Raw genomic sequence first — 27,991 nt, 5'->3', positions numbered from 1 at the left:
CTGCCGGCCTTGGGCACGCCTCCTTCCCTCAGGCGGCATGCATACACTCCCTCTGTCTGTGGTTGTTCTCTCGCTGGTGCGTTGCTGGCCATGTGCATGAACCCCTTCCATGGCGGGGTGCTTGCACTCTCGCTGGATCCGCTGTCAGCCATGTGCATGGCCCCTCTTCCGTGGGCGGTGTACGCACTCTCACTGGATTCGCTGCCGGCCATGGGCATGCCTCCCTTCCTCAGGCGACATACACACATTCTCACTGACTGTGTTTGTCTCTCGCCAGTACATTGCTGGCTATGTGCATGACTCCCGTACATGGCAGGGTGCTCTCACTCTCCCTGGATGAGATGCTGGCCATGTGCATGCCCCCCCCTCCCCCTTTTTTTCCGGGCGGCATACTGCGCTCTAGCCGGATACGTTGCTGGCCATGAGCATGGCCTCTAACATGGGTGGAACGCTTGCACTCCCATTGGATTCGGTGCTGGCCTTGTGCGTGACCACCCCTCATTCCATGGGCGGACTTTTGCACGCTAATGAGATTCACGGCTGTCCTTGTACGTGCTGTGCTGGACTTGTACATGTCCCCTTCATTGGCGGAGTGGTTGCACTCTCACAAAGTTCGGTGTTGGGGGAATTATTGCACGCTCTCTTAATGCTAGGATAACCCTGTGCATGTCCCCCTTTCACTAGGTGGACCTCCTGCGCTCCTGCTGGATTATATGGTATGTCCTATGTCTCTGGAGTAGGTACGGCCTTAGGCGTCACCCCCTTTTGTGGTGGGCCTTTGCACTCTTGCCGACTGCAGCTTGCCAGGTACATTTCCCCCCCCCTTTCGGGGCGGACTGCTTACGTTCCATCGCGTGCCATGCTAGGCTTGTGCATAACTCCCTTTCAGGTTGCACTTTGCACTTCCATAGATGCTGGGGCACTCTGTGGCTGGCCCTCTTCTCTGAGTGGCTTTTTTTGCAGGGAGCGGCCGTTCTTGTGCGTTGTTTGGGCCGTTTATGCCTTCTCCTCCCGTAGGTGTTCCTTCACTGTCCTCCCCTCTGGGGGGAGCATGGTTGTTCATGTGGATGGTTCCGGTGTTCCTTTGGTCTCGTACTGTCTCCCTTGTTCACACTGGCTGTATTAGCTGTGCGCCTCTTGCTGGGTCTACCGCGTTCTGTCCTCCCGCTGGGTGCAGATTGCGCTTTCCATTCTAGGCTATGGTCCTGCTGTAGACTTACCTTCTTGGTAACTTGGGGGGACTGCCCTTCGGTCCAGATTGTCCTTCGATATCCCACACCAGGACTGTAGATAGTCTTCCTGTGGTGGCTACATCAGCATGGACTTTAGCCTGTCTTGTCCTGGCATCTGGCGGATGCTGGGCGGACCCTTCGGTTCCCTTCCGTCTGTCCTTCTGCTCCCCCACTCCGGGTGGATACGGGACAACGTTGCTCGGAGGCCGACGGGACCAGTTTTTTCCGACCCTTCTGCCCGTGTTACTGGTCTGCGCCTGGTCACATTGGGTTTTTACCCGCTTGCCCAGGTGACTCCAGCGGGCTCGCTACTGTTCGCTCCTGGCTGTGTTTCGTCCAGGATCTGTCGTTGGACTTAGGGTTTTTTGTCTGGGTGTCTGTGGGTAGCTGGGCATTCCCCACTCTGCCCTTCTCCCCCCCCATGGTTCTGTCTTTCTCCAGTCCGGCCTGGACCTGGGACTGGGACTCTTTTGCTTGAAGTGTCAAGTGTCGGCGCTGTCCTTCCTCTTCCAGCGTTCCCCGGCCCTCGGGGCCTGTTCAGACCTTCTTCCTCGGAGTGGCTCTTTGGTTCCTCTGTACTGTCCTCCGGTACCGCCCTGGGAGCTGCATGCTGAGTTCTCGGCGCTCCAATCTTTCCCTTGGAGCCGTTACAGAAGTTCTCTCTACCTCTTCTGTCCTGTACGGTTGTTTCCGTAGCCGTCTTGTCTCGGACGGGTGCCTGAGTGGCGGCCCTTCTTGTTCCGAGCCTTCTGTCTTTCCCCAGGTCAGGGCTGTTCTACATCCCATGTCTTCCTTCCTTCTGAAGGTGGTGTTTGCCTGTATGTTGTTTGGGCTTTGCAGTTTTTGCTTGGAGATCTCCGACTCTTGTCGACGTTCGGTCTCTTGTGTTTCCAGGCGGTCCGTGCTTAGGGTTGACTGCCTCCGGGATGGCTTTTCTCAGCTTATCAGATTGGCTATTGCTGAGGTTGCCGCACCAGGGGCAGGGGTCTGCCTTTTGATGTCACCATTCATTTCACCAGAGCGGTCGGAGGCATTGGGCTTCGGCCATGCATCTGGGCAAGGCGGCCACTGGTCTTCCTTGCACGCCTTACCGAGTTCTGCAGGGGGCTTACTCGGGCTTCGGCGGATGCTGCCTTGGCCCGCCTGGGTGTGCGGGCGGCGGTTCCTGGATGCCTTCGGGTGCTTCGCCTTGGTGCTGTGGTCCCTCCCCTTTTGGACTGCTTTTGAACGTCCCAAGGTCTTCTGTGTCCCCCAAGGAAACTGGGCGAGAAAACGAGATTTTTGTATAACTTGCCAGTAAAATCTCTTTCTCGCTCTTTCCTTGGGGGACACAGCACCCACCCATTCATTTGTTTTTCTCTGCACGGTTTCCGAGTTTGTGTTACCCGTTGGGTAGTTGGCTTGTTGGTTCCACTTTTGGGCTTTGCCTTTAGTCGGTCGATACGGATGCATCGATACCTAATATGTATACTTTTTTTTTTTTTTTTTTTTTTTTTTTTTTTTATACACACTAACATTTTATTTATATTAATTTTTTTAATTAATGATGATTTAGTGTCTCCATATTCTGAGCCATAGTTTTTATTTTTTGGGCGATTGTCTCAGGTAGGGGCTCATTTTTTGCGGGCTGAGGGGACAGGTAGATTGGTACTATTTTGGTGGACAAACGCCTTTTTGATCGATTGCTGTTGTAATTTTTGTGATGTAAGTTGACAAAAAATAGTTTATTTAGCTCAGTTTTAATTTTTTTTTTTTTTTTTTACGGTGTTCATCTGAGGGGTTAGGTCATGTGATATGTTTATAGAGCCAGTCGATATGAACGCGGCGATACCTAATATGTATACTCCCCCACCCCCCATTAAAAATAAATAAATATTTGTGGGAAATTACGTTTGTTTATTTTTACTTGAAACGCATTGACCTGCGGTTTGCGGCGTTCGCTGACATTGGGGGGACCCACCCCCGGGCATTTAGCAGAGGTGCCGGAAGTACGCCTTGTGTCCTGAAGAGGTTAAAGAATGTCTGCGCTATACCCTCAAATTGATTGTTGCAATTTCTCCTATAGATATAAGAAAGTGAATCCCTTCTATCTGCTGTGCCCATCAAGCTATCAAAACGTATCAGATCCTCACTTCCCCCCTCCCCAAAAGGAACTTGCTTCGGAAGTGCAGAGTGAGTTAACTAGTAGATATTGCAAGTAATGTTTCGGTGAAAGCTGGAATTTATTCTCTAAGTCCAGGAAAGCATCTTTTCCCCTTATTTCACCAGGATGTCCCTAAGTGTCAATTCCCTTCTGTCTACATTCTCAAAATAGTTTTTGTGGAGCCCTGTTGGAAGATTGGGAGCGACCATAGGGGCATGTATGCCGATATATACATGGGCAGATTACTATATTTAAGTCATATAGCGCAACCAGCTCCTGTTCCAGATCCCGGTTTAAAAAATTGTACATACCCCAGACCTAGTCTCTAATGTGCCTAAATAAAGCTGCTAAATTATACTCTTTAATATTGAGCAGTTGGAGCCCCCCTTCACATTTTAACAAGCATAGTTTCCTATAGGCAAGGCATGGTCATTTCTTCCACAAAAGCTGCCTGACACTTAATTAGTATGCTTCAGCAAAAGTGGGTTAGTTTGCATAGGGTATAATCGTGCAAAACTAGTCATTTTCAATAGATGTGCCCTTCCCAAAAGAGATGAGCACAAGTCTTTCCACCTGTGCAACTCCTGAATGATTATTATTTTTTTTAATCAAAGGGGTGTAATTTAGTTTGTAAATTGACGCTGGGTACCCGCCCATTTTAATCCCCAAATATGTAATATATTCCCTTGCCATTTCCACTGGACCTGCACACCATATTGGTAATCTTCCACCTCCTAACTAATAACTGACATTTGGCCACATTTATTTTATATCCCATAAAAGAACCCACCCTATTGAGTCTAACACCTTGTCCATGTGAGCTGCATAGTCATCTAAAAAAGGAGCACGTCATCCGCAAAGCAGGTTATTTTTGTCTTCTTGTTTTCCAACCTTTTATCCCTGCATAAACAGTGGATTTCAGTAAGTGTAGGGCTAATAAGGGAGGCAAACTCTCACCTGTGGCGAGGTGTATATACTGCTTGAATAAAGGCCCAAAAGCATCCCCTAATCCCCATCCAGTCCAGAACCAGCCCAAGCCACTCCCAATTTGCATTATCAACAGCTTTTTCTGTGTCGATTGCTAAAAGCACTGGTCATCCCCCCCCTTTCGCTCTACCCGGTCTTGTACTGCTAATACAGTTCGTATAATTGGTGGTAGCCGACGACCCTTTAACAAATTCCACCTGGTGAGGACAGACTCAAGTATTATAATAAAGAAGGATCAGCACTCACATGTAGCGTATTTCAAAGTATTTCTTTATTGCCACATATTCATTCTGTGATGCGTTTCGACACAGTCCGTGTCTGTCAAACAGTAAAGACTCCCGAATGCAAACACATTTAAATAGTCCGCCCAACAATCTTGAGGTGACGTCACGTAACTGTGACGACCAAATAAACATTCTCATTAAAATAATGAAACTGAAAAATTAAATATAAAAAACATTTAGAAGGATCAATTGAATTGCTTAATGTCCCAGACAATGTCTGTATACGTGGTACAGTTCATATTGCTTCAACTCTGCTGTTGGAAATAATAATAAAGAGAAAGAAAAAAATATATCATAGAAAACACTATATAAAAAGCTATTTAACTCCTAATCATCGTTGTATTCATTGTTCTAGCGCCATCAAGGGCACTCATATGACCCATCCTTACACAGGCAAAAAAATACTAATATGCGGTTTCTTAACATGCGATAGAAAATTTATTTACATCCTTAAGTGTCCGTGCGGACACTATCAGGAAAGGCAATTTATTACCTATACCCTATCATTTTCACCAAAACATACAATTGCTCAGTTAAGTTTTCAGATTGAGTGTCACAGCCACATCACGTGGTGACAGGATCAAAATGTTAATGAAACGTGGGGCTTTCTTGATCCATCGGCTTCAGACCTTGGAGCCGATGGGTCTCAGTCGTAATTATGAGTTAAATAGCTTTTTATAGAGTTATTTATATATTTATTTTTTTTCCTCCCATTTTTCTTTATTTTCATTAATGTTTTATTTATCTTTAACCCCTTTCCGACCCATGACTTATTACTACGTCATGGAAACCACTGTGTTCCCACAATTTGATGTAATAATACGTCATGGTAATGGGGCGGGCACCGGAGAGGTGCGGGCGCGTGATCACTGCAAGGGCCTGGCAGTCCCTGGTAGCCGGGCCCTTGCTGTATCCACTGGCATCGCTGTAAAAGGCGGCGGATTAACCTCTTCTATGCCACGGTCCATGCTGACTGCGACATAGAAAGGGTTTGTGACGCGTGAGTGAGCGCATAGTCGCGGTGACGGGGACCCGATACGTGACAAGGCAGCCTGGTGCCTTGCACAGCATCGGGACCTGCCTTCTACAGGTGCCGAAGAGATCCAGCCTCAGGCTGGGTCTCCTAGGCAACCTGTTAAAATGCAGATGTATTGTATGCATTGCAGAGGGGATCAGACCCCCAAAAGTGAACATCCGGCAGCTCAACTTGCACTGGATGATTGTACACTATGATACTGTGTACTCTCGTGCGCACGATCAATGCCACTATGGCCGCTCACGGATCGTATGTCTCTTGAGGCATACAGTCATGTGCAAGAGGCCTTAAAGGGGTTCTCTCATCTCATACAATGGGGGCATACCACTTTAAGATATGCCTACATTGTCTTATAGGTGCGGGTCCCACAGCTGGTACCCTCACATATTGAGAACGAAGCCAAGAAAGTAGATGAGGTCGTACTGCGCTGCCGCTCTCCATTCATTTCTATGGGAGAGGCGGGGATTGGCGCTTGGTGGTGGACATACCATGGGAAATTTCTTGTCCTACAGCAACAGTGCTCCCCGCTCTGTTCTCGATATAGGTGCCGGTCCTACCAATGTTACCCACACCTATCAGACAATGGTGGCATATTCAAGTGAAATCCCCCCTTATGTGAATACCCCTTTAAAAACTGTGTCCCTTGTGGTAATCACACTAGTTATATTAGTGTCATCGGGAAATCATTAAACGTTAAAATCACAATTTATTAATGAATTCCTGATGATGCTGATGGACCGTGACTCCCACAAGGGCTCATATGAAAGGGCACAAGATTGAACAATGAACAAGCATTAGCTTGTTCATGTGCCAATCATAGGGTTTACGATCAATAAAGAGCCAGTAGTGAGACTAGGGTAGTTTTAATTTCAACACAGATGTAGTGCCAAGGTTACCCTGTACAGGACAATAAAAACAGTGCAGTAAACTATACATTTTTAATTTTTTTTATACAGTAAATAAATAAAAAATATAAACATAATTTTTTATTTATACATTTTCAAAACTGTGAGGGGAGGTCGTGGACTCCTACTATGCTCTGGGGCTGGCAATGGTAGCCCCCCCGTCCTGTCGATCCACTGAGGTGAAACTACGGGCCACAGGAAAGGGTGCAGGGCGTATTTGTGGAGAAAGGAAGGGTCTGAGGAGGAGGGGACCCGATCATGTGTAGAGGTGGAGGGAGGTTGAAAAGGAGGAAAATACGGGGCAGGAGAAGAAAAAGAAGCGGAAGGAAACACATTGCTCGGGGGGTGGGGGGGGGGGGGGTGGGAAGGGAAAGGTTGGCGGTACTGGCCACTGGTGTGGGTTGGGGGCGGTGCATGATTTCCCATGACCCGTTCTCTAGCATTATCTTAAACTCATGCAACTGCTCGGGCGTCATTGAGTCCATCAAAACTGATCATGCTTAGCCCACAATGGTAGTTTGGGCTGCGTTGAAACGCCGACTCCGCCCCCTCCCAGCGGCGAATCAAGTCGGCACCAAACTCCATCTGATGTTGGGCAAAACCTTCTAGAGCGTCAGAAACTACCTCTACAAGGTTCGCATAATTGGCTCGATTTGGCCTACCGGATCTCTGCCCGCTCACCAGGGCTCTCAAATTTTGACGAAAACCTAAGAGCCTCTGTTGAGCGGAGGGACCCAGTAGGGTACCCGGATTATCCTGAGCCGATGCATGAGGGACAGCAGGGCTGGCGATATGTTCCGGTTCCACCTCAGGAGGTTGGTCAGGCTCCCGAGTGCTGCTGGCACTTCTGTAGGAAAAAAATAAGGAAAGTTAGGAATTGTTCTTTAATTAAAACATCCATGTTCTATGCTATGTCTACCGTATACCATAGGGGGCTGGCCAAAACAGGGGAGCCAAACGCTCCGCTGTCTCAGACAGCCCCTTTACAATTTATTTTTTAAACATTTGTTAAAAATATTTACCTTCTTGGTGCCATCGCCTTTCGTAGGAACCCCAAGGCCGCCGTATGGATGTAGGTGGTCCCTGAGGTTCCTCTGGAGCCACTCGGGGCCTGAACCTCCTTGTTATAATCCCTCCTGAAGCGGTCCCGGATAGATCTCCAACGCGTTGCAACCAGTTTGACTATCAAAAAATAAATAAAAATCAGCATGATGAAAGGAAGAGAACAATATTTTAATGTATTAAAATACATATTTTACTTACCATATTTCTCCTGAGCCGCCGCATTTAGATCCCCCACCCCCAAGTCTCAAAGTTTGGCACAGATGTCCGTCCAGAGCTGCTGGGTACGACTAAAATCAGCGTGGTGGTGGTTGGAGTGGTCCCATAATGCTGGATGCTCCTCCACCAGTTGGATGAGGAGCAGGTTATCGATGGTCGGAACTCCACCTCTTCCCTGGTGGAGCCTACAGAACCCTGAAAAAAAGGAAATACTAAATTTAATGTAAATCCTAATATCAAATGCAAATTAAAACTACTTAATTCAAGACTTGCACGTCTACGACCGCCACGCTCATTCCCACAGACTCTGGAGGCGACTGGTGGATCCTCGCTGGCGGCTCTAGGTGCAGATTGCTAAAACAGATGATGAAGAAATCTATAATAAGAGCACATACTGATGCAACGAATCAAACAGTAAAAACACAAAAACACAGTGTTCATTTTATACTTACCGGACGTCTCCTTCTGGGTGGGTTTTTCCAGTCTATGCTTTGCTTTGATGACATCTGTACGCAACAGAATGCCAGACAAAATGCAGATAACGTTAAAGGAACTTGTAGAGCACTATTTCCTCATATCACCAATTTTTTAGTACTTTTTTAATACTTACTTTTTAAAATATAGATCTGGGCTTGTTTTTTTGGGAATGACCCTAATAATAAAATGATAAAAATATTTAATCCGACAGGAGCCATAATCCCCCCCCCCCCCAGTTCCAAACAACCTTCCCACAGTGCCCTCAGCCCCCCCCCATGCCAGCAGCCCCCACAGTTCCAGCCACAAACACCCACGCAGTGCCAGCAGCTCCCACAGTTCCAGCCACAAAAACCCCTGCAGTGCCAGAAGCACCGCACAGTTCCAGCCACAAAAACCCCCTGCAGTGCCAGAAGCACCTGCACAGTTCCAGCCACAAAAACCCCCTGCAGTGCCAGAAGCACCTGCGCAGTTCCAGCCACAAAACCCCCTGCAGTGCCAGAAGCACCTGCGCAGTTCCAGCCACAAAACCCCCTGCAGTGCCAGAAGCACCTGCGCAGTTCCAGCCACAAAACCCCCTGCAGTGCCAGAAGCACCTGCGCAGTTCCAGCCACAAAACCCCCTGCAGTGCCAGAAGCACCTGCGCAGTTCCAGCCACAAAACCCCCTGCAGTGCCAGAAGCACCCGCGCAGTTCCAGCCACAAAGACCCCTGCAGTGCCAGAAGCACCCGCGCAGTTCCAGCCACAAAGACCCCTGCAGTGCCAGAAGCACCGCACAGTTCCAGCCACAAAAACCCCCTGCAGTGCCAGAAGCACCTGCGCAATTCCAGCCACAAAACCCCCTGCAGTGCCAGAAGCACCTGCGCAATTCCAGCCACAAAACCCCCTGCAGTGCCAGAAGCACCTGCGCAGTTCCAGCCACAAAACCCCCTGCAGTGCCAGAAGCACCTGCGCAGTTCCAGCCACAAAACCCCCTGCAGTGCCAGAAGCACCTGCGCAGTTCCAGCCACAAAACCCCCTGCAGTGCCAGAAGCACCTGCGCAGTTCCAGCCACAAAACCCCCTGCAGTGCCAGAAGCACCCGCGCAGTTCCAGCCACAAAGACCCCCTGCAGTGCCAGAAGCACCCGCGCAGTTCCAGCCACAAAGACCCCCTGCAGTACCAGAAGCACCCGCGCAGTTCCAGCCACAAAGACCCCTGCAGTGCCAGAAGCACCGCACAGTTCCAGCCACAAAAACCCCCTGCAGTGCCAGAAGCACCTGCGCATTTCCAGCCACAAAACCCCCTGCAGTGCCAGAAGCACCTGCGCAATTCCAGCCACAAAACCCCCTGCAGTGCCAGAAGCACCTGCGCAGTTCCAGCCACAAAACCCCCTGCAGTGCCAGAAGCACCTGCGCAGTTCCAGCCACAAAACCCCCTGCAGTGCCAGAAGCACCTGCGCAGTTCCAGCCACAAAACCCCCTGCAGTGCCAGAAGCACCCGCGCAGTTCCAGCCACAAAGACCCCCTGCAGTGCCAGAAGCACCCGCGCAGTTCCAGCCACAAAGACCCCCTGCAGTACCAGAAGCACCCGCGCAGTTCCAGCCACAAAGACCCCCTGCAGTGCCAGAAGCACCCGCGCAGTTCCAGCCACAAAGACCCCTGCAGTGCCAGAAGCACCCGCGCAGTTCCAGCCACAAAGACCCCTGCAGTGCCAGAAGCACCCGCGCAGTTCCAGCCACAAAAACCCCTGCAGTGCCAGAAGAACCCGCGCAGTTCCAGCCACAAAAACCCCTGCAGTGCCAGAAGCACCCGCGCAGTTCTAGCCACAAAAACTGGTTAGTTGTAAATCCTGCTTGCCCGGTTATATATCTCCTTCTCCCCCTGTTTAAGGTGGAAAAGGAGACTGGACATAGACCGCATGGGGACGCCAAGAAAAAAGCTAAAAATAAAAAAGTGCGTAACTTGCACTAAGAAGCGATCAGAGTCTTATAAGAAGGCACAGATTGCTTAGCGAAGATTCTGAAGGAGGAACAACCTTCCTTTTTGGAGGAACTAAGAACCATAGTGAGGGAAGAAGTACAGGCGGCAGGGATGAGTCGGCCCCCTTCCCTTCCAGTCCCCTCTTCCCCACCGGCCAAAAGTTCCAGGGTACAGTTAGCTTCGGATTCCAAGGAAGAACCCGGGTACCCTTCGGACGAATTGGAGGAAGACTTTCCCCCTTCCATGGCGGAGGAACCTAGAAGATATCCGTTTTCCACAGAACATCTCAATCCGCTCCTAACAGCAGTGAGACAAACCATTGCGGTAGAGGAAGAACAAAAATGTACAGTGCAGGATGAGATGTTCGGCGGATTAAGAGCCAGGAAGAGGAAACACTTTCCTGTGAATTCTTACTTGCAAGATCTAATTAAAGATGAATGGGAAGAGGGTGACAAGAAGCCCTGCCCAGAAAATTCAAGAGCAGGCTGATCTTCAACCCAGAAGAAACAAAACTTTGGGATGAGATACCGAAGATCGACATTCAGGTGGCTAAGGTTGTGAAAAAGACGTCCATACCATTTGAAGATTCCTCACAATTAAAAGATCTCATGGATTGGAAAATGGATGGACTTCTGAAGAAAGCCTGGGAATCTTCTGCAGTAACTATAAATACCAATATTGCAGCAACCTCAGTAGCCAGGCCATGTGTCTATGGCTAGAGCAACTAGAAAATCATCTTAAGATGAAAACATCCAGGGAGGAAATATTAGAATCCTTACCCTTATTAAAGTTGGCAGCGTCTTTTATGGCAGATGCCTCTGCAGAATCAATTCGGTTCACGGCAAAAAATGAAGCTCACAAATACGGCGAGACGAGCCCTCTGGCTCAAATCCTGCACAGGGGACATTGCCTCTAAAAATAAACTATGTGCAATCCCCTTTACTGGAGCATATCTTTTTGGTCAGGTCCTCGATTCCATTCTGGAAAGTGCAGCTGACAAAAAGGGATTCCCGGAGGAAATAGTAAAAAAGCTGCAGCCCTTTCGTAAAACCTCAAAACAGTTTACAACCTCAGAGAGGTAGATGGAGCTACCCCAAAAGAGGAAGAGGTAGGGGTTTCATCTTCAACCCAAACTCTGGATCAGGCAAACAATGACATCAGGCCAGTCGAGGGCAGACTCCGCTTATTCTGGGAATCCTGGACTCAGGTCACCCAAAATCAGTGGATCCTCAACACCATCCTGGAGGGTGTGAAATTAGAATTTTGTGGTCCTCCCCCACGAAGATTTCTCATTACAAAATTCCAATCGGAGGTTCAACAAAATCAATTATGTCTGGACTTACAGAAGCTATTAAAACTGAAGGCTATAGTCCAGGTCCCAGAGAATCAGAAATGCTTGGGTCATTATTCAAGGCTCTTTCTAATAAAAAAAAAAACAGATGGAACCTTCAGGACTATTGTCAACCTGAAAAACCTGAACAAGTCATTGGCTTACCACAGATTTAAGATGGAATCCATAAAGTCAGCAATCCCATTAATTTCAGTAGAAGATCTCCTATGTACCATGGACTTGAAGGATGCCTACTATCACATTCCGATTCATCCACTATACCAAAAATATCTCAGGTTTGCAATCATCCAGAAGGGGACAGTCCTTCATTACCAGTACCAGTGTCTTCCATTTGGAATATCCTCGGCACCTCGCATCTTCACAAAAGTTATCTGAGGTAGTGGCATACCTAAGGCAGCAACATATAAGAATGTCCCTACAGAGATCAAATAGGACATCCTCCAGTGGGTATTATGTCAGACTCCTGGAAAACCGTTTATCGGTAAGACTAAATCTGTTTTATAGTATCTGTAAGTGATCAGAACTGATCAGTCAGATCTATAATAGTATTAGTGTCACCTTAGCTCACCCTCCACCCAAAACGCAGTGTTTGCCCGATCAGGCCTGAACGGTCGCCCACACGTGCGTTCACCCACGCCCGCCCCACCGCAGTGACAAAAAAAATTAATTTTTTGATCACTGCACAATCCCTTTACAAGCGCTGCGGCGATAAACAAATCAGTTTTAATATTTTTATCAATCGCAGCGGCCTCCGGTACTTCACTAGCCTCCCATTTCTAAGACAGGCTTGCTTTTTTTCTTGGGTAGTCCTCAGGGAATACCCCTAAATTTAGTAGTCCAAATGTCAAACAGGGGGTATTCTTCTGAAGAGGCCTAAAGGCTTCTGACCCAGTCGGATGAGGAATGGGAACCCTCATCTGACGAATCTAGCGGGTCAGAATATGAACCTGTAGAAAGCAGTGGCAGTCTGACCCAAAGTTCGGACGAGGAGGTTGAGGTCCCTGATGAAACCAGGCGCACCTGGCCCCGTGTCGCTAGACCACAGGTTGCGCAGGATCCGCTTCAAGGGCAGCAGAGTGGGGCTGGCGCTGTCAGATTACTTGATGAGGCATACACCAGCAGCGCAGCCCATCCTGGACCTAGTACCAGCACTGCCGTACAATATGGTGAAGTGGCGAGCACCAGAAGGGCAGTTGAAGCTGGTACGATGGCACGTGCAATAGTTACCCCGTCACAGCCACCGCACAGACAGGCCCGTAGAGCCCCCTGAGGTGCTGGCAAACCCTGATTGGCAGTGCCCAACTTCAGCCGCACCATTAGTTCCCACTTTCACCGCCCAGTCTGGAGTTCGGGTTGAGACAGCTCAGATCGGTTCGGCCCTGGGATTTTTTGAGCTGTTGACTGCGGAGCTCTTGGACTTAAACAAATCTGTATGCCACTCAATTTATATCCGCCAACCCGGGAAGCTATTATGGTCCACAAACCCAATTCATCACATGCCCATGTTCTCTGCTGCCATGTCCAGGACACGATTTGAGACCATCCTGCGTTTCCTGCACTTCAGTGACAACAGCACCTCTCGTCCCAGAGGCCACCCAGCTTTAGACCGGCTCCACAGAATTCGGCCCCTCATAGACCACTTCAACTAGAAATTTGCAGATTTGTATACCCCCTGAGCAAAACATCTGCGTAGACGAGTCCCTTATACATTTTACCGGGCGCCTTGGCTTCAAATAATACATCCCAAGCAAGCGCGCCCAGTATGGGGTCAAATTGTATAAGCTCTGTGAAAGGGCCACAGGCTATACCCATAAATTTCAGATCTATGAGGGTAAAGATCAGACCAAAAAAATGTTGTCTGTAGCAGGAGTGGAATAATGCGTGACACCCGCTATTTCTGTCCTATGCTTAGGGGAGTGTTTTCCAAACCGGAGGTTTGTCCTATAAAGGTTAAAAAAATAAATAAAAAAAAATCACCAGTAAGCAAAAAAGTTAACAATTAGTTCAAAAAGTTTAAATAAAGTTTTATATGTTCTGTTCAAATGTTATTATAAAGTTAATAAAATGTATTGCGTTGCGACTCTTCTTTTTTTTTTTTTTTTTTCTTACCTTCCAGGTGGACCAACCGATCGACTAGCTGCAACACTGATGTGCATTATGACAGAAGCATTGCGCTGCTGTCACATGACACAAAAGTCGGTGTATGCGGCGCTGCAAGACGAGATTTCTCCTCTGCCGTAAAAGATACGTTTGCCGAGGCATATGAACTGAGGAGGCGGCGGTGTTCATATGCTTTGGCAAACACTTTGTATATAAAAAAAAATCCCGGCAATGATTTATTCATCCACATCGATTGATGTGAATGGAGAAATCGGGTTTGCCAGGGCATACGAGCTAAGTGGGTATGGATGTTGGGCGGTTCTCCTATGTCCTGGCAGACGCCTTTCCCCTCTTCTTCTTTTTTTTTTTTTTTTCTTTTTGGCAGAGATTTTTTTCATCCACATTGATCATTCATTTTTTCTTTCAGCCCAGAGGCTGAACGGGAAAAAAAAAATCTCATTACTTGTATGCTCAATATAAGGAGAATAGCAGAAACTCCTAATGCTGGCCATACATGTAATGATTGCAGAGACCCTCAAATGCCAGGGCAGTACTAACACCCCTTAAATGGCACTATTTTGGAAAGACACCCCAAGGTATTTGCTGAGGGGCATATTCAGTCCATGAAAGATTTGAAATTTTTGTCCCTAGTTAGTGGAAAGAGAGAAAAAAATACATAAATTTCCGCTAACTTGTGCCCAAAAAAAAAAAAAATTCTATGAACTCGCCATGCCCCTCATTGAATATCTTGGGGTGTCTTCACAAAATGGGGTCACATGTGGGGTATTTATACTGCCCTGGCTTTTTAGGGGCTGTAAAGCGTGAGAAGAAGTCTGGGATCCAAATGTCTAAAAATGCCTAAATGTCTAAAAGGAATTTGGGCACCTTTGCCCATCTAGGCTACAAAAATGTCACACATGTGGTATCGCCGTACTGAGGAGAAGTTGGGGAATGTGTTTTGGGGTGTAATTTGACATGTACCCATGCTGGGTGAGATAAATATCTTGGTCAAATGCCAACTTTGTATAACAAAATGGGAAAAGTTGTCTTTTGCTGTGATATTTCTCTCACCCAGCATGGGTATATGTAAAATGACACCCCAAAACACACTCCCCAACTTCTGAGTACGGCGATCCCACATGTGTGACACTTTTGCAGCCTAGGTGGGCAAATGGGCCCACATTCCAAAGAGCACCTTTCAGATTTCACAGGGCATTTTTTACAGATTTTGATTTCAAACTACTTCTCGCGCATCTGGGCCCCTAAAATGCCAGGGCAGTATAACTACCCCACAAATGACCCCATTTTGGAAAGAAGACACCCAAGGTATTCCGTGAGGGGCATGGAGAGTTCCTAGAATTTTCTTTTGCCACAAGTTAGCGGAAAATGATTTTTAATTTTTTTTTCTTACGAAGTCTCATATTCCACTAACTTGTGACAAAAAATAAAAACTTCCATGAACACACTATGCCCATCACGAAATACCTTGGGGTGTCTTCTTTCCAAAATGGGGTCACTTGTGGGGTAGTTATACTGCACTGGCATTTTAGGGGCCCTAATGCGTGAGAAGTAGTTTGAAATCCAAATTTCTGTCACCCAGCATGGGTATAAGACGTGTAGAACAATAAGTTTAGCAACAAATTTATATATGGATGTCGTATTTATTTTATTTATTTTTAAATTACAACAAAGTGAAAAATTTCATTTTTTTTAAAAAATTGTTAAATTTTGATTTAATAACAAAAAAAAGTAAAAATGTCAGCAGCAATGAAATACCACCAAATGAAAGCTCTATTAGTGAGAAGAAAAGGAGGTAAAATTCATTTGGGTGGTACGTTTCATGACCAAGCAATAAACGGTGAAAGTAGTGTAGTGCAGAATTGTAAAAAGTGGTCTGGTCATTAAGGGTGTTTTAGCTAGGGGGGCTGAGGTGGTTAAACATACAATTCACTTGTTTTGGAAGTATATGTGCCAATCTGTTAGCTATTATTTTGGATAAAATCTTTAAATCAGGGAAATTAGACTATATGATCCCGGGTGGGTTAGATCTTTATGAAATATAGGCAGTAGTTTAACGTGAGCTACTTTGTTGATGGCATAATACTTTGACTCTGTAGAATAGAATTAAACAACATTAGGGTGGGAGCTATTTCCTTGCAAAACTCATTTAACCCATCTGGTCCCATGGTTTTCCCCTTATGTTTTTTGTTTTTTTAATTACCAGGTTTATTTCCTGTTCAGAGTGGCTAGATTTTCTTTTGCAACTCATGGAAGGTCTATAGCATCTAAAAGTCTTTCCCTAGCTGCATGTTATACGGTTCCTGAGTGTACAGTGTCTCATAGTAATGTCTGAATATTTGTAGGGTGTTGCATCAGAATTTGTTGAGTTCCTTGGATCCAACCCTTTACCCTGATGCCAGGCGCAGGAATTAGGGGGTGCACACAAAGAATCAAGTCATCCTGGAGATCTGGTCCAGAACTTGATCCCAGGCCTCTTCAAAATTAAAGCAGTTGGCTACCGTTTGGCACCCCTTGAAATATCCTGGTTGGTTCTCTCCAGGAAAGAGATCTCCATCTTGTCAGACAGCAGCATTACTGTAGCCTAGTTCAGCATAGAAGAGGGTACAAGAATCTAGGATCTTTGACACCTGTCATACAAAATTTTTAAGGTGCCCGAGAAGAATATTGTCTCTCTAACAGCAGTTGTATTAACCCCTTCCTGATCTGTGATATACTGTTACATCAGAGTCCTGGTAGTTAAAGGGAACCTGTCACCGGGATTTTGTGTATAGAGCTGAGGTGGCCGCTAGCACATCCACAATACCCAGTCCCCATAGCTCTGTGTGCTTTTAGTGTGGAAAAAAACGATTTGATACATATGCAAATTAACCTGAGATGAGTCCTGTCCCTGACTCATCTCGCATACAGAACTCATCTCGGGTTAATTTGCATATGTATCAAATCGTTTTTTTTTTAAAGCAATAAAAGCACAGAGTTATGGGGACTGGGTATTGTGGATGTCCTAGCGGCCATCTAGCAACCCATGTCCTCAGCTCATAACACAAAATCCCGGTAACAGGTTCCCTTTAACGCTCTGTGCCCTAATAGTACATCATGGCAGGCACATGTCCTACACTATCGCTTGTAGGTGCTGGCTGTGTTACATAGCAGACTCCTGGCAGTTTAACACCTCAGATGCTGCTGTCAGTTAACCACCGCATTTAAGCTTTTAGCGCAAGGGAACTTTCTCTCCTAATCGATACCCATGAATGCAATCAGTGGTGAGTATTTAGCATGGCCACCAGGGGCTTTCTGAAAAGTCCCAGGTCTTCAGTGTTCTGGCTGCCATCAGAATTACTATGCACTGTAATACAGTTTTATTACAGTGAGGGAAAAGGTCCAGCATCCAGCTACAAATAAAATCAGATTTATTTAGACATCCGTAAAAATGGATAAAAACTGACTGCTAGCACGTTTTGGACCTGCTTGAGGTCCTTACTCCTAATAACAATTAAAAACGTGTTAGCAGTGCTTTCTTTATCTGCATCTTTGGATTTCTTCTGATGCCTAGATAAGGTTGGATTTTACCTGGATCTTTTTCTGACGTGACATTCTATTGCCGTGTATCCAAGCAGAATGTTTATAACTGGGAATATTGCAGTGTATATTACATGCAATTGGAAGATTGCAGGTTTAAGCCATTAACAATTAACATAGTTGGTAACGACGGGTCTGCAGTGACCCAGTCTATTAAACTCTAATTTAACCACCACAGTGAATAAAAAAGAAAAATGCCTGAATTATTTGTTCGTTCCCCCCCCCCCCCAAAAAAAAAATTGTATAAATCAATGATCAAAAGAACCCATGTAACCAAAATAGTATCAATAAAAACTTAAGGGCGTGCCCTGCAAAAAGTGACCCCACATAGCTCCATTGGCAGAAAAGTAAAAATGTTGTGTGTTTCAGAATAGAACACAAAGCAGTTCGCTTTGGGAGGGGGGGGGGGGGAATTGTGCTTTTAATTTTTTTTTTTTTTAAACATAACAAATGTATATGTTTAGTTTTGCCCATTAGAGACTGCAGTAACGCCTGTACAGGTATTTTTCTCGCGTATCAATACGGGTTAGACTTTCCTGCCATTCATGAGTGCAGGGCACGCTGTGAACAGCAAAGGTAGCACAGCGATACTCTTGTTCCTGAAATAACCAATAACCAAGCTCCTTATGTCAAGGAGCGTTATTAGTCAGTTTGGGAGCGCTGCCACATAGGGCATGGTATCATGCCCTACAATACTGGGCAGCTGGTGGAAATGGCTGTAATTCAGAGGAGTGAAGTGATTAGCTCCTGGGCCATTGCTGTAACCAGAGAGCAGTGGTGAGCCCTGCCTGGGGACAAAAATGAACATGGGGGTCCTGCCACATTTATAGTCATCCTGGCGTAAATAGAAACTGAAATAGGTGCTGAATTCAGTACACACACACACACTGCCAGATGCTGCGCCTAAATTATGGCATACGCCTCGTCATAAATCAGACACAGCATCTGGAAGCGCGTCTGGTTATCATAGCACGGCATATGCTGTCAGTCTGTTAAATCTGGCCTCTGCTTTATCAGCCATGTAAAGCACTATGGAACGGACAGTTCCTGCTCTCTGCTCTGATTTCAAACTCAGGATGTCTTGCTCTCATTAGGACTGATTCCACAAGAAGAAGAGTTTCTGGGAAGCAAAGGTGTCTGAAAATAATGGGGGAAAAAAAAGCAAACTCCAAAGATTATTGAGAATGCTTCAACTTCTATTCCAAAACTGTGATGCATTTTGGTTATATACCCCTTCTTTACACAGACAAGGGGCATTATAATTCAAGTGCATGGATAGCTGTATTTATTCAAAAAAGCCTGGGAAGATGCTTTCAAAAAAGGTGGGCATGACCAACGCTGAATTAAAGTAATTCAGAAAATGTTATCAAAGTCAGTGCTGCATGCTGTTCTTTTGCGTTTCCTTTGAACATGAGTTCCTCTATCTGTTAAAAGCTGTGAAGGTTAACCATTTCACATCCGGGCCATTAGCACCCTTCCTGACCAGGCCCAATTTTGCAAATCTGACACATCTCACTTTATGTGGTAATAACTTTGGACCAGTTTTACTTGGGGTACTTTCACACTAGCGTTTTTCTTTTCCGGCGCTAGGGGCTCAAATCCAGAAAAAATGCATTCTAATGCATTCTGAATGGAGAGTAATCTGTTCAGGATGTCTTCAGTTCAGTCTTTTTGACTGATCAGGCTTTTCAGAAAACCGTAGCATGTTGTATTTTTACCTCCAGCCAAAAATCCTGAAAACTTTGACTGAACGCCGGATCAGGCTTTTTTCCCATTGATTTGCATTAACGCCGGATCCGGCGCCGTGTGTTCAGTCAAACCGGATCCGGCTTTTGCATGTTAAACCAGAAAAATGTGAAAAAAGTTAAAGTCCATAAATGGCGGATCCGTTTTTTCCAATGCATTTTTTCATTGTGATCAAAATCCTGATCAGGATTCCAATGTAATCAGTTTTCACACGTTTTCCGGATCCGACGGGCAGTTCCGGTGTCGGAATTGAATGCCGGATTTAAACAACGCTAGTGTGAAAGTAGCCTTATCCAAGCCATTCTGAGATTGTTTTCTCATGACACATTGTACTTCATGATAGTCATATATTTGAGTCAATATATTCCACCTTTTATTTATGAAAAAATAAAAAATTTGCCAAATTTTCCTTATTTCAATTTCTCTGCTTTTAAGACAAAGTGATACCCCCATAAAATATTTATTACTTAACATTCCCCATATGTCTACTTTATGTTGGCATCATTTTGGAAATGTAATTTTATTTTATTAGGACGTTTTAGACGGCTTAGACTTTTAGAAGCAATTCTTAACATTTTTAAGAAAATTGTCAAACCCCACTTTATAAGGACCAGTTCGGTTCTGAGGTCACTTTGTGGAGCTTACATAGTGGAAACCCCCCATAAATGACCCCATTGTGGAAACTACACCCCTAAAGTTTGATTTTACCAACTTTGTTAACCCTTTTAGATGTTCCACAAGAATTAAATGTGACCGCCGGGCCGGAATTAGATATTGACCGAGCATAGGAGCGAGGCGGGTAAAGTCAGTCAGCAGTCAATGTCCAAGCCAAGGTGGGGGAAGAGGAGTGAGACCCTAACGGCCCGGGTGTCACAAATAAAGGTTGCACTGTACGATGTCTTCTGCGACCATTGCCCTGCCTGCAAGCTGCACTGCACATGGTGATGGCACTTGATCTCTTACAGCAGGCATTAGGGAATAATATACAGGTCATCATGAGTCCCATCAGTATAATATTTTTACAGAGGGAAGGGGCTCCAGGTTATACAATTTCCAAGCAGCTGTTTTTTGAGCTGCTTGGGAAACCTGTACAAGAAACAACTTGTGCAAAGGTTGGCATACTAGTAACTTTACTTTTTAAATTTTTTTTATAGGATGGCAAAACTCTTCATGATGAGCTAGAAATTATTGAGGGAATGAAGTTTGACAGGGGCTACATTTCTCCATACTTCATAAACACAAGTAAAGGTAAGCCCTTTAAAATTCTCAGATTTAGACTGACAGCAACTGTTTATTAACTATGTTAAAACAAAGGGTATATAGAAACGTACAATTACATCAAATGAGTGGTGATACATTAGATGTTTTGCATATGAAATATTCTAATGGTCAGACAACAATGTAGAGTAGGTATCTTTAGAAGGCTGCTCATCGAGGTCTATCACCACTGGTAGCTATTGCTTTCTTGAACAGTATAATTTTTAATAGCCACTACTAAAATGGGAGATTGAAGTTTGAGGGGAAAAATAGAAGAAATGGAAAGGAACCCCTTCAGAAATCTGACATGTCGTTTTAAGCTACTTTCAAACTAGCGGCACGGACCTCCAGCAGGCTGTTCCATCGGGTGGACAGCCTGTCGGATCTGTCCTGCTGCTAGTGACCGTGTGCCTCCGGACTGCCGCTCCGTCCCCATTGACTATAATGGGGGTGGGGGCAGAGTTCCGGCGAGGCACAGCAAAAGGCTGCTGGAATAAAACTACGACGTGTTGTAGTTTTATTCCGGCAGCCTTTTGCTGTGCCTCGCCTGAACTCCGCCCCCACCCCCATTATAGGGACATCCTGCAAAAGACTAAAAAACGAGTTAGAGGATGTAGAGGGGGAATACGAAGACTCACCAAAAAACAAAGACAAGAACACCATTCCAACTGATAAACAAACCTGTAGTGAAGGAAATGTGAGTGATTCCCACTAAAGAAAAAACAGAAATGAAGGGATTCTTTAATATATCTAGCCACATATTGACTTCAGATGAGTTAAACTTGTTGAGCAAAGGATTATCCTTTTGCCCTTCCAATAACCCAGACCAATTTGAATTGTTCGTAGATCTAAACCAGTTTATCAGGAAATTGACATTGAAACAACACTTTACAATGAAACAATTACCACTTGTTAATCACCCACCTGCCGTCCCGACTGATAGTAATACCATAATTCCAGAATCTGATATCCCTTCAGAAGGACAAACCTTAGAAACAGCTACACCTATACCGTCTTGTCTAAAAAATCGTTCCTCCTTTTACCCGATTGAGAGTAGAGGTCCACATTTGGAAAGCTACTTTAATATGGTTCTGGATGATTTTAAAAATCTGACCGAAACCAGAAATCTAAACAAATCGCATAACTTAAAACCCTCAGAAAGAAAGGCTTTGAAAAACTTAAGAAGCAATAAAAACTAGACGAATCACTTAAAATTTTATCTAATCGAGATCATTACAAAATTCTAGATAGTGATCCAACACCTGTTTCTTTAAAAATAAACTAATTGATTTTGGTACTGAAGCTGGGATTTTGGATAAATAATTTTTTTATATAATAATCACCCTACCACTGCACGTTTTTATTATTTGCCAAAGATCCATAAAAATCTTACAAATCCACCGGGGAGACCTATTATCTCCGGAATAGATTCGCTCACATCCAACCTTTCCGCATATGTGGATAGATTTCTACAAGGTTATGTGAAACGGCTCCCTTCGTACCTTTAGATCAAGAAACAGCGCTCAAGCCAATTTCGAAATCAGAAAATAATGTAAAAAATACTTATCAATACAATCTAATTACAAGATACAACACTCAACACTGTGAAATTAGAAAAATTATAAATAAACATTGGGGAATCCTTTTTAAAAGACCCTATCCTTAAAGATGTATTACCAGTGAACACATCTATTACTTTTAGGAGGGCACAGACCCTAAAAAATATGGTAGCTCCTTCCTGTCCCAAACTATTGACCACTGGTACTAGTACGTCAATCGTAAGGCATAAGGAAACCAGACAAGGGATCTTTAGATGTGGGATAACCAGATGCAAATGCTGCAATATGATGAATCGTGGGACTACCGAGCTTAAAATCATGACAAACGATGTACGGAGATACAAACGAGATCAGCTCCAACACCAGGAATGTATTTTATCTACTTACTTGCCCATGTAACATAAAATATGTAGGGAGAACCACTCAAGCAGTAAGGGACAGAATGACAGAACATCGGTCAAACATAAAACGAGGGGTCACCACACATAGTGTATCTAGACATTTCTTGGAAAAACATAACAGCAATCCCGCCCTACTAAAAGTAACCCCACTAGAACAGGTTATGCATTCCTATCAAGTTTTATGCAGGAAAGAGATGCACTGGATTTTTCGTCTCAATACACTATTTCCCCACGGGTTAAACAAAACACTAGAATACACTAATTATTGACCAAAAACTCCAACCTTGTATTGTATTTTATTAGGAGATACATTTAATTATAATATTGTTACTGAGATCCCTATATCGAAATCACCTCATCCTACACAAGTTAAATATTGATCTTCTAACTACGGTGCGGAGAGAAGGTTACCCCCATATATGCTTCACATACGATATAATAGGTCGAGTCGCTCTACCTCTTATTTAAATCCAACCTCTGAGCAATATACATGTTCAATACATATTTTTAACAATGCTTGTACAGAAAAAGCACAGATAATCCTACTAAAACCTTTAAATATCTGAATATTCGTAGTAAATCCACTAATATCTATCTATCTATCTTCTGTGTCTTCCCCAAGACTTAGGATAGAACACTATTAACATATTATTGAATTTCCAATTAATAACTTTTTTACTACAATTATCCTTTTTTTTTTTTTTTTTTAATCATCTTTTATTTACTATTTTTTCATCCATTTCTGATTCAATTTTATTATTCTTATTTAATTTTTATTTTTTACTGCTTATTTATTTTTCGTGTGTGTATATATACATATATTTTTATTTATTTATATGTGCTGATATATTTTATTAATATTGTAATATATCTGGGAAACCTTTTTCGCATGAATAGACTTGGGGCCCCATGCTCAATATCGTCTGAAAATATGGGTTAGCCCTTTAATGTTGTAATGGAATTAGTTATGTATTGTCCTCTGTTTTCCCATTATCTTATACATCATGTCCTTAGATGCCTGTTTTCCCCTTTGCCCATGCGCACAGGATCCCTGCGCGGGGACGGAAACCCTCGGCTCCGCCACTTGCGTTCCACCGAGCGGAAGTGGGCAGAGATCGGGTGGTGACGTCATCCCACGGTCGTCGACGGAGACTGCTAAAACAAATATTAACTATAAAATCTCTACCTCTTCCCTGCTCTCTTTACCAATGTGACCAATACATGTCTCTCCTTCTCAGAGAAGACAAGTTTGTATAGACTTACACTTCAAGTACCTGGTCCAACCGGAAGTGATTTCACTTCCGGTTGTTCGTTCATATATGTAGAAGAGACGGGGCTTGTGTACCTTATCAGAAGTCATAACCTACACTGTATTTAAGTTCGATACATGTACAACATAACTTGTATAGTAGCCTCGTTTAGACAAATGAGCATTAATTATAGATATGTAGATGCTTTGTATTTTGCACACCTCACTTCCCGTTTTGCGTTCCATGCTGGAACGCATAGACACACGCGGACCGGAAGTGACGTTTCAAACAGTTTTTGGCGCCAGATTTGGTTTTAAATAAGCCACTATCTTTAAAAGTGTATATGCTCCTGATGAAGGGGATTTATATATCCCCGAAACGCGTTGGGCCTTTTCCTCACCCTACCCTGATTGTCTGAATAAAGGATTTGACAAGAAGTTCCAGCTTTAGGACTGCCGTTATTTCCTGATACCCTAGAAGCGAACCAGGCGCAGGAGGAAGGGTTTGGCGGTGTCTTGAGTTTATCCCCCATCTCTCCTCCTGGGTGAAGTGAGTACAATTACAATTTCATTTTATGGATGAATTTTGTATGGCTACAAGCAGTGTGGAATTTTCACTGCATGATTATATTCCATTTCACCACAATTGAGTGACTCTGGTAAAATATATAAAAAAATAAAAATAATGTTCTAACCTTTTAAATATTTATGATATTTTATATGCAGTCCCCTGGTGATATAAAAAACTTTATTTTTCTCTGTTATTGTTTATTCTAGCTTAGGTAGTATACCTTGCTAGGTTTATCTCACCGGCAGCCTTCATTTGTTTATCTATACATAGATATTCTATCCTACCAGTTAAAATAGTGTTCATAGCTATTGGTTCTACATCTTTGGCGCCCTGCAAGTTAGGTACCCGGATTTTCATTGAGAGAACCAGGTGACTGACCCCCTCTTTTTTTTTTTTCTTCTTGTCCCTTCTCTTCATGTGTCAGACTTCAGGAGAATCATTATAAATGCCTCACAAGGTGACGTTTTAAGGCTACTTTCACACTCGTGTTTTTGGCTTTCTGTTTGAGATCCGTTCAGGGCTCTCACAAGCGGTCCAAAACGGATTAGTTTTGCCCTAATGCATTCTGAATGGAAAATGATCCACTCAGAATGCATCAGTTTGCCTCCGTTCTGTCTCCATTCCGCTTTGAAGGCAGACACCAAAATGCTGCTTGCAGCGTTTTGGTGTCCGTCTGACGAAATTGAGCCAAACGGATCCGTTCTGACACACAATGGAAGTCAATGGGGACAGATCTGTTTTCTATGACACAATCTGGCACAATAGAAAATGGTTCCATCCTCCATTGAATTTAAATGGTGTTCAAGACTGGTCCACCTTGGCTATGTTAAAGATAATACAAACTGATCCATTCTGCACGGATGCAGACGGTTGTATTATCTGAACGGTTCTGTCTGTGCAGATCCATGACAGATCCGCACCAAACGTGAAAGTAGCCTAACGCATAATCTCTCTAGTTCCAAAAACTGTTAGCGGTGTGGTGTACATATTGGTTCTCTCTCATATCTGGTGGTCGTGCTCCTTAATGCAATCGTTCTAGAACCATATTGAACAAACTATTAAGAAGAATTGTGAAAAGCGACTGGCACTCGCTATGTGGATCACAACATCGGCAATTTATTAACATAAAATGGTAAGAATTACAGCATAATTAAAACCTCTCTATATATCCAAGAGTGATTGCATAAAATATCTATCTAAAAGATATAAAACAATAGGGCCAGCAAACAGCTGATCTGTTAATCCTATATATAAAAGATAAACAATATAGCCTGTCCTGATGGCTGAATACAGTTCCAATGTCCGCTTGTGATGTTTGCGGATTTAAGACACTGTTCCTTTAAATCAAGGCAATATGTATCCGGATTGTGTTTTCGATCCTAAAGTTCAGATCTCAATGTCGACAAACTGTAGTGTCAGATTTCTCTTCCGCTGTAGCTCACTTGTATTTGGTGGTCAAATGCTGTGGAGAGATGTCGCTTACCGGTATCGCCAAATGTCCGGCACTCTCGTTCCCCAGCTTTCCACACTACGCTGCTGCACTTGCTTCCGGCGTCCTCGCTCTCTGTTGTGAATCGCGTGTTATTCCAGAGATTTTGCGGGACTTGGTAACTCTGTTCCGGTATTCCAATGCGATTGTACTTGCAGCGGGAGGAGAAAAAATGGAGCGCTCCAAATTTGAAAGATGTATTAGATGATCTTAATCATATCCGGATTAATAGTCAGGACAGGGATTTTAACGCCAGATGCGTTTCGGGGACTTCACTCCCCTTCCTCAGTGGCTAAATCCCTGTTCTACATCACATCCTTTTATATCACCGTAGGCCCATTGCAAACTCTGGACTGGAGTATGTATTATACACATTTGCGGTATTCTTGCGTTTTTGCATGCGTTTTTTTGTGTCACACGTGCGTTTTTTTCTGTATTTTCATCGTGGTGTTATAATCAATATAGACAATGAAGGACAAGTTACTGCCAAGTTGCTTTTCAATAATAAAAATGAAAATATATCAAAAATATATTTAAAAAAGCTGTAGACAACCTTTATCAAATCAGCATATAAAAAAAATAAACACGACAGACATCATTAAAATCACATAATCTCCCTTTAAAACGTCATCATTTCAGACTGGTCTGAAATTAAGTTTTAAAGGGAGATTATGTGATTTTAATGATGTCTCTGTCATTTTTATTTTTAGCTCTACAAACCAGTAATCTATATTGATATAGACCTTAGAAGTGAATAATATTTCCCTCTTATATGTTGATTTTATAAAGGTTGTCTACAGCTTTTTTATATATATTTTTGATATATTTTCATTTTTATTATTGAAAAGCAACTTGGCAGTAACTTGTCCTTCATTGTCTATATTGATTATAACACCACGATGAAAATACAGAAAAAACGCACGTGTGACACAAAAAACGCAAGAATACCGCAAATGTGTATAATACATACTCCAGTCCAGAGTTTGCAAGTGGGATTTAGCCACTGAGGAAGGGGAGTGAAGTCCCCGAAACACGTCTGGCTTTAAAATCCCTGTCCTGACGATTAATCCGGATATGATTAAGATCATCTAATCCATCTTTCAAATTTGGAGCGCTCCATTTTTTCTCCTCCCGCTGCGAGTACAATCGCATTGGAATACGGGAACAGTATCTCTGGAATAACGGGAACGCGGTATCTCTGGAATAACACGTGATTCACAACAGACAGCGAGGCGGCCGGAAGCAAGTGCAGCAGCGTGGTGCGGAAAGCTGGGGAACGAGAGTGCCAGACCTTCGGAGATACCGGTAAGCGACATCTCTCCACCGCATTTGACCACCAAATACTAGTAAGCTACGGCGAAGGAGAAATCTGACACTACAGTTTGTGGACATTGAGATCTGAACTTTAGGATCGAAAACACAATCCGGATACATATTTCCTTGATTTAAAGGAACAGTGTCTTAAATCCGCAAACATCACAAGCGGACATTGGAACTGTATTCAGCCATCAGGACAGGCCATATTGTTTATCTTTTATATATAGGATTAACAGATCAGCTGTTTGCTGGCCCTATTGTTTTATATCTTTTAGATAGATATTTTATGCAATCACTCTTGGATATAGAGAGGTTTTAATTATTATGCTGTAATTCTTACCATTTTATGTTAATAAATTGCTGATGTTGTGACCCACATAGCGAGTGCCAGTCGCTTTTCACAATTTTCTACTTCATTCTGACTGGGTGATCAGTCTCAGACTAGAGCACCTCTACCACACTGAGAAAGGTGGTGAGCTATCCACAATAACTTACCCCATATTAAGAAGAATTGTTAATCCTGTTTTAAACTAATTATAGAACATGTGCTACTATCCAGGCCTGACTCTGTTTACAAACCGTCTAAGAGCAAGCCAAATAAATTTTTTCAGAAGTATACCGGAATAAAATGCTTCCGTTTTTGTCCCCACTCAAAACGTAACTGAACGAAATCCTCCAAAATGCATTCCGTTCCGTTTGATTGCGTTCTCATACTGGAGAGCGAACCGCAGCATGCTGTGGTTTTCTTTCCTTCATGGAATGCGGAGCAAAACTGACACAATAGAAAACGGATCCATCCCCGTTGTTTTTCAGTGGAGTTTGACGGAAGTAGCCTAACACTCCTCCATGATTTTGTCTGGTTTTAAAATGATTGTGTTGTCATTAAAGGGTTTGTGCGCTTTTTTAATATTGATGATCTATCGTGAGGATAGGACATCAGTATCAGATCGGATTGAGGCAGACACCTGGCAGCCCCTGCTAAGCTGTTTGACGAAGCGCTGCCTTTTCTTAATTGTTTACCTGCTCGCCATTAGAACTGCAGCAGTGAGCTG

General features: G+C 44.0%; 1 protein-coding gene across 3 annotated transcripts in view; it reads left to right on the top strand.

Annotated features, from left to right (window-relative positions):
• Positions 1-27,991, top strand: part of HSPD1 (heat shock protein family D (Hsp60) member 1) — a 158,883-nt gene that overhangs the window by 49,207 nt on the left and 81,685 nt on the right. For all 3 annotated transcript variants that reach the window (XM_044304966.1, XM_044304967.1, XM_044304965.1), the window contains exon 6: positions 20,251-20,344. In XM_044304966.1, the coding sequence (XP_044160901.1) occupies positions 20,251-20,344 (94 nt within the window). The remainder of the gene's footprint in view (positions 1-20,250; positions 20,345-27,991) is intronic.

The sequence above is a fragment of the Bufo gargarizans genome, chromosome 8, assembly GCF_014858855.1.
Source record: "Bufo gargarizans isolate SCDJY-AF-19 chromosome 8, ASM1485885v1, whole genome shotgun sequence".
In the NCBI taxonomy this organism is placed as follows: Eukaryota; Metazoa; Chordata; class Amphibia; order Anura; family Bufonidae; genus Bufo; species Bufo gargarizans.
This window is presented reverse-complemented; position numbering and strand designations above follow the sequence as displayed.